We start from the raw sequence: 7,489 nt of genomic DNA, 5'->3' as shown, positions 1-7,489 counted from the left end.
TTGACTGTTGGTAAAAAAGTATATTTTACTCTTTTCCACGAAGTTTGAATCCTGTTTTATCTCTGATTATAATTAACACTTGTTTCTGCAAGATTAGCAAAATGATGACAATTGACGAATTCTGTAATGGGCACATGGATGTGTATTGCATTATTCTACTTTGTGTTTGAAAATTCTCATAATAAAAAGTTAAAAATAACTTGTTTCTATTTAGACCTCTCTGTCCAGATGATAATCGAAGAATATATCCTTCAAATGGATTTAACTGCAGGAGACAGAGCAGATTCACACCATATTCTTCACAGGGACTTCCATCTTCATGCGTATTCCTAAAAGGTGGTTCGGTTGACTAATGTAAGGTAAAAATCCAAGAGGTACAGAATAGCACAGAAAGTCATATTTTTAAGCTACTGATTATAAACATGTATGCCTGGATACTGATGAGCTTTAGGGAGAGCGTTATGATTTACCATCAGAGAAAAGTTCAATTGGTATTGAGTCGTTCACTTTACAAAGAGCCCACCATTTACCTATCTTTGCCCCTTTTTCATTGTTACTTGGCCAAAAATCATTTCATAATAGAAAATTTAAGTTGTATGTCAAAAGGCAACTTGTGTTATTACAAAATGAGCCATCTACATTTTTTAACATATTTAAGAGTATTTATAAATATAAGGAAACTAACAGTGTGGAGCATATATAATTGTTGCTTTTTCAAAATCAGAAATCTAATTTATTGAGGCTGTACTTTTAGTTACATATGCTAATGAATTGCATTTCTGGTTGTAAACTTTGTAAAAAATAATTTCCTTGTGATTCATTTTTTTTCATTTTACAAATAATTCTTGTGTGCATATGGCAAGAGATTGTAGCTTCTACCCAGCTGCCTAGACTACAAAATCACAGTATTTAAAACCCATCAGAACTCTTTCATCCTTGGTAGAGTGACAGCAAAGGAAAAAGCTATCAGAGACAAAAATAATAAGAAACCAGCAGAAATTTTAAAGAACCTTTAAAGGTTGCATGTAGGCGTGCATTATGGATCGCCTTCCAGCTCTTTCCCACAGGGTTCTACCAAGAGCACAGAGGCAGTAACTGAAGGCTAGGGGCAGGGTGAAGAGCTGGGAGAAATCCCTCTGAGGCACACCAGTTCTTCACTTGAGTGCCAGGCAGTGGCTCCCCAAAGGTAGAGCGCAGCACAAACAGAAAACTCCTGAGGCACAGAAAACTGACAAAGGAAGAAACACTTGGGGGTTGTTGTGTAGCAGAGGGAGTAAGCTTTGTAAGTGGCAGTCGAGCTGGCCCACTGTGGAACAGGCTGCCAAATGAAGCATGGCAGTCAGGCAGTAGATGGCCACTTATCTGAGAGCCATTAGAAGGAACTCCATGGAATGGGAAAGTAATCTAGATCTTTGATACCCAAAGTTTGGTCCCCATACAGTTGTAGTGGCATTACCTGGCAGCTTGTTAGAAATGTAGAACACCTCAGCCTCACCCCAGACCTACTGAATCATTTTTTATTAATTAAAATTAAGTAATTTTTACTTCAACAAGACCCCTGGGTAAGTCATATACACATTAAATTTTGATAAACATTACCTTTTAAGGTACATTCTAATCCTTAAAATTCTACTTTAATAATATGTACAATCAATTCCCATGTAGTGAGCTCTATTGAAACTAAATGTATGGTCCAGAAGGGAAAGTTCAATGTGGGTAAAATCAAAGAGGGCTTCACTGGGGAGTCAGGAGTTGAGCTGGTCCTTACAAGCTGGAGGAAGAGGATGGTCATGTCAAGAGATAACATAAATAAGGATACTGATGCAGAAACAGTGGTATGGACCAGCCCATCTGGCAATGGAAAGAGCGATTAACTAGGACTGTTACCTTAGTTCCTGCTAAAATACCCCTGAGCCCAACTTTTCAAAAAGAGATAGGTCACATATCTTGTCCCCAAGAAGCTTAACCCAAATACTGAATAGAATGGTCTGAATGCTCTAATGGAGGCCCAGGTAAAGGGCTGTGATAGCACGGGGAAGAAGCAGTTTATTCTGACTTAGAGATTTGGAGAAGACTTCACTGAAGAAGGGTCATTTGAGCTGAGCCTTAAACGCAGAGTGGGGCAAAGGTGCTCCAAGTTGAGCAAATAACCTGAACAGCTCTGGGTAAAGAATCAGTCTACCTTGGCTAGAGTGTAAGGAACATCAGAGGGTAAAGTGGGATGTAAGCCTGGGAGAGCTTATAGGCATGGATCAAAGGGCCTGAATGTCTGTTGGAGAGTATGACCTTATTTCATAGGCAATAGAAAGTCACCAACAGTTTTAGTTGAGGAGCAATGTGATTAAGCCCACTTTTTATAAAGATTAATCTGGAAGTAATAGTTTGGAGACAAGCTTACTGTTCCTGATATCAGGTCTCTACTGGGGTGATAACAAGAAGATTGTAAAGGGGAATCAAAATGAAAAATGCTGCAAAGGCAGAATGGGCAGGTCTTGGCCAGGACAGGCCCCTGTCACTTCAACATTGATAAAGTTGATTCTGATCTTGGTTACTAGAGGCAGTGGTGGCATTAATCATGATAAAATGCAGGAGGAGGAGCAGGTTTAGGAGGAAGGGTAGAGTTCAGTTTAAGGCATCCTAAATACATACTGTTCCCTATCTGGCTCACATGACTTTCCTCCCCTCTCTTCTTAGAACTTCATTATAAGAAATGATGTTGTTTCTTAGGTGACTGTATCTCACTTCTCATTGACTAATCCATGTTCTCTGCTATTCATCATGCAAAAGGGATATAAAAATAAAAAGTCAACTCAGATGCTGATGACAGTGGTGCCATCATTATATCATCGATTTAAATTTAGAAATTAAATTACTTAAACTAGAGAAATGCAAAAAGTACAACAATGCTTTTACCACATGCACAGTCCTTAAATGCCACTTTTGAAAGAGAAGGCTTTTGGAGACATTCCTTTCCCTTTTATTAAAAAATCCATTATACCTGTGATAAAACCAATTATGTTCAGTTGTATTAGGTTCTTGTGCAAATAAAAACTTGGGTAGTTAACTATACACTGTCCTAAACATATAAGGAAAATAAATAGATGGTCTCTTAGGAAATCTATCATTTTAGAACGTGAGACTAATTTAGGAGCTGCCAAAGCACCCTGATTAAGGCTGTGAAAAAAAGTTGTAATTGATGATGTCACAGAAGAAATGACATTTTTTAAGAAGAACATTCTTTGGCAAGATAAGTAGATTTTAATTTGAAGAAAATGTACTTTATGTTTCAGTTAATGAGACGCTGTGGTAGATTGAATCGTTGTGCCCAATGTTTCACGAATTTTCTGTGTTAGAATTAGTTATTCATGTCCTTTGCCACATGACTCTGCCATTCCTCCCAGTGTTTCTCCAGCTCCCTAATGTTGGGCTTAGTCATATGACTTATTTTGGTCAGTAGAATGTGGATGGAAGTGACAGGGGCCTGTCCAGGCCAAGGCCTGAAGAGGCATCCTGTATTTTCTCTCCCTTTCTTGTGCCCCTACCACTCATCATGGGAACATGGCTCAGGAAGCCACCAGACAAGGAGAGTGGGAGATATATGGAGCAGGCCTGAACCAGGCCTACCACCGCAAGTAGATATACTAGCTGACTTGCAGACCCATGAACATGAAAAATCAATGTTTATTGTGGTAAGCCACTGAAATTTTGAGGTTGTTATAAGAAATTTTAAAAAATTATAAAACTAGCACAAACTGAAAGAAATACCTGGCTAGCATAGGCTAACTATGAGCAACTTGTTCTAACAAGATAGCAACTATTAGACTCTGAATCAGAGAGGAATGAGACCAATTTCAGTGAAATTCAGCTCATCTTTCAAACTGACAATAAATGAGAATATGTTTTAATAGTAACGTTACTATTATATGGTAAACTTTGCTCTGTGAGCTATTAAGAGACTAATCTTTATTTTAATATTCAAGTTTACATTTTGACCATAAAATATAAGCATCCAATTATCTTGTATTATCTTTGAATCCAGATTAAATTTCCCAAAGGTCTTTCATCAGGCATCTTGGCCTGAATAATAGGCATCTGTGTCTTCACAAAAAAGGCAACAAAACCTGAGGAGTAATGTGAAATTCTGAGCTGGGATGTTAAAAGCTTGTTAAGAATAATGTTAAACTTCATATATAATAAATAATAGCAAGAATGTTATAGCATCTATAGCTGTTTAAAGAAAATTCCCCCCCTCAAGAGAAAGACAAAGTGTTATTGCCTGTGTCTTTTTAGCTGTGAATGTACTTTTAGACGTGTGCTATTCAATATGGTAGCCACTAGCCACACGTGGCTATTGAGTACTTGAAATGGAGTCCTGGTTAGGATGTGCTGTAAGTGTAATATACACAACAGATTTCAAAGACTTAATATTAAAAAATATATCATTAGTAACATACATTAATTACATCTTGAAATGGGTTCTAGGTACCTTCACCATAAGCATCTTTGCCATTGACATCTCTGCCACAAGCACTTCTGCAACAAACATTTTCGTCGAATAACTAATTGGCTGTAAGGCAAATTCCCTGTGAAAGATAAAATAACTGGTTGACAGTTTTTGGTTTGACAGTTTGGTTTCAACTGGTTGAAATATGTTAGCATTTCTTCCAGTTGGCGACATTATTGATGGCTTTATCGAGCTGGCATATGACAGTGATTTGCCCCAAAAGTTGGTTTCTTATTTTGAAACACACTACAGTGGAGGAGAAAGAGACCAAGGTCCTGGAAGGTGCAGAGGTGAACCCACATTTCCCACACAACTTTGGAACCATCTGTCAATGGACACGTGACAATATGCCAAGAACAAACAACAACCGTGTAGAAGCTTTCAAAACACAACACAAAGCTCAGTTACAAAGATGCCTCTAAGTATTTGGAAACTTACATCGCTCTTTACGAAGGAAGAAATTTTAGCAAAAAAGAAAAAGTACGATGCAGAACGAGGAGACAAATCAATGAGCAAAAAAAAAAAGTATAAAATGCTATGAATGAAAGACTTGGAAGACAAGTGCTTAGATACAACCCACAAAATAAAATCAGTTATGTGCACAGTATTGCCATGAATCAACACACACTTTAAATGTACTCAAATATTTTATATTTCACAATAAGTCTTGAATTTTGTTATTCGTTTCATTATGTCCTTTTAATTATCCCTCTTTGATTTTCCATTATTTTATCTTTTATGGCAAAATTGCTTTAGAGCCAATTATTTGCAGTGAAATGTTTGTGGCAAAAATGTCTATGGCAAAGATGCTTAAAGCAAAAGTACCTAGAACCGGCAGCAAAACTTGCAGATGTGGTTCCTTGCACATTTTGTTGTGTAAATACCATGACAACAAAAAAGGCATGCCACTCTTCACTAATGCAACTCTTTCACTAAATTAAACCCTGGGACAGTAAGATATGGCATGGCTTTAAAACTCAGTGAGCATCTTTGTGGTGCAACCGGTTAGCATGCTTGGCTAAATGGAAATGGTTGATGGTTCAAGCCTACCACAGGATGGTCTTATCCCCAGCCAATAATTTCTTAGTGATGAAAATATTCTGGAATTAGATATTGGTGACAGTTGCACAACATTGTGAATGTACTAAATGCCACTAAATTGTATATGTCATAATGGTGAATTTTAGGTTATATGCGTTTTACTGCAATAAAAACAAAACCCCAATAGATGTGTTGGAGGATGCACTTTCCTGACCTTGTGTTGTAACTGTATTTTTCTTCCAGACATGTGTACACCTACCAGATAATATGCCCTGATATTTGAATGCCTATGTATATGTACAGCAGCTTTTTAAATAATCTCTGGTCTGGGTGTCCCACTCTGGCATTTTGGCATCACCCAGGAATATGTGACTTACCCACATCCCTCTTTTGTCTTGGATTAACTATTGGATTAACTGCACATCCCATAAATTCCTTTGTAGGACTCTTTCGCCCTAGCACATACTTGCCTAGACTAGAAAATTCTCCCATGCAAAGGGCAGGCTGGGCATGGGATATGTGTCTGTCTTCTCCAAAGGCATTGGATGGCTTTCTTAATAAATGGGAAACAGGAGAGAGAAAGGGTCTGTAAGACCACAACTGAATCAGTTCCCAAGATTCTTCTTTTAGCCAGGGCAACTTCCCAGCACAGGACTCAGGACTCTCAGTTCTTCTGGATAAAGTCAATATTGTTCTTTTATAAAGCAACTATCATGAAAGGAGGCAGGTCTTCAAGAGCTACACAAGCACAGAGTACAAAAGAGAAAGGGGGGGAGTTTGGAGAGACTCACAAAAGAGACAATGTCTGCCAGGAAGTTCTTGAGGCAGTGGGTGGTAAATACCTCCCATGGAAAGGCTTCAGCAAAAGCCAAGGAAGCTTCATGCTGGTCAACACTGGCCTTGTACACCACTGTGGAGGAAAGTGCTCCCTGGGCAAGTTTTCTTCTCACTCCAGCCAGCAGATTTCAGCTGTTCCTGCTATACCATGTCTTTCCAGAAATACGAAGGCTTGTGAAAGATAAATATGCCTATTACGACCACTATGACCAGGATCAGGGAGAAGAGGACCATGAGGAAGACATATGTGGAGTGGGAGAGAGGTGTGGACAATGGCTCTTCAGATGGGATCATGTTGGTCAGGTTCAGCATGTAGCCCAAAGTCCACCCGACGCTGGTGCTCCGGACCTGCAAACAGTGGGGACAGTCTGTTGTTTCTGGTCCGAGGATTAAATGAGCTTTCATGCAACCCTATCCATAACACTGAGCAACCAGGAAGTGAGAGCACCATGTTCAGTTCTCTAAATGGATTACTTTTATATTCTGAATTGGGAAGGCGGCTGTGGGGAAAATGGAGCAGGAGCAAGTGATTAAGAAGGAGAGTGTGGGGCCTCACTACTAAATTCCCCAAATTCAGAGAGGAATTTGGGGAATGACGGCTCAGTTCTCCTGCCTAGAAGAACTTAATTTAAATTAGGCCTTTGGAAATTTGCATTCTTCTTTTGCTGTTTGTGTGAATGTGGGTGGCTGGGGTGGGGAAGGGGGGGTGGATGACGGGAAGCGGGCAAAGGGTGAGAGAATAATGACTGTCCCTGGCCTTGTGTATCAATGTCAGGCCCAGGAATCTCATCCATATGAAACCAGGACTTCTTTTATGATTCAACTAAGGAAAAATTGGGGAATAATCCCAGCAAGTCAGTCTTACTTGACGAAAGATGAAAGACTGCATATGCATGAGAAAGGATTATTCTTAAATAAAAAACATTTTCCAACCCTGCCATCTTCCTAGGAATATTTTCAAGTCACCTCAAAATGTATTGAAATACAGGTAGTCTATGAATAACAAAGAATTGTGGAAATGTTTCTATTACATGAGTTGTATGTGGTCATGGTAGGAAAATCATGAAGTACAGATAATACTAAAAAAGAAAATAAAAACCACCTCAA

At 38.8% G+C, this 7,489-nt stretch overlaps 1 protein-coding gene across 6 annotated transcripts in view; it reads right to left on the bottom strand.

Moving 5' to 3' along the window:
* Positions 1-3,663: 3,663 nt before the first annotated feature.
* The window catches only part of ENTPD1 (ectonucleoside triphosphate diphosphohydrolase 1), a 112,267-nt gene continuing 108,441 nt past the window's right edge, over positions 3,664-7,489 (bottom strand). For all 6 annotated transcript variants that reach the window (XM_027112125.1, XM_027112126.1, XM_027112128.1 and 3 more), the window contains one exon: positions 3,664-6,730. In XM_027112125.1, the coding sequence (XP_026967926.1) occupies positions 6,524-6,730 (207 nt within the window). In that variant the 3' untranslated portion in view covers positions 3,664-6,523. The remainder of the gene's footprint in view (positions 6,731-7,489) is intronic.

The sequence above is a fragment of the Aethalodelphis obliquidens genome, unplaced genomic scaffold, assembly GCF_003676395.1.
Source record: "Aethalodelphis obliquidens isolate GAN/ISIS:26980383/991018 unplaced genomic scaffold, ASM367639v1 scaffold11, whole genome shotgun sequence".
Classification (NCBI taxonomy): Eukaryota; Metazoa; Chordata; class Mammalia; order Artiodactyla; family Delphinidae; genus Aethalodelphis; species Aethalodelphis obliquidens.
Note: the sequence above shows the minus strand (reverse complement) of the source record. Positions and strands in the feature narration are given on the sequence as shown.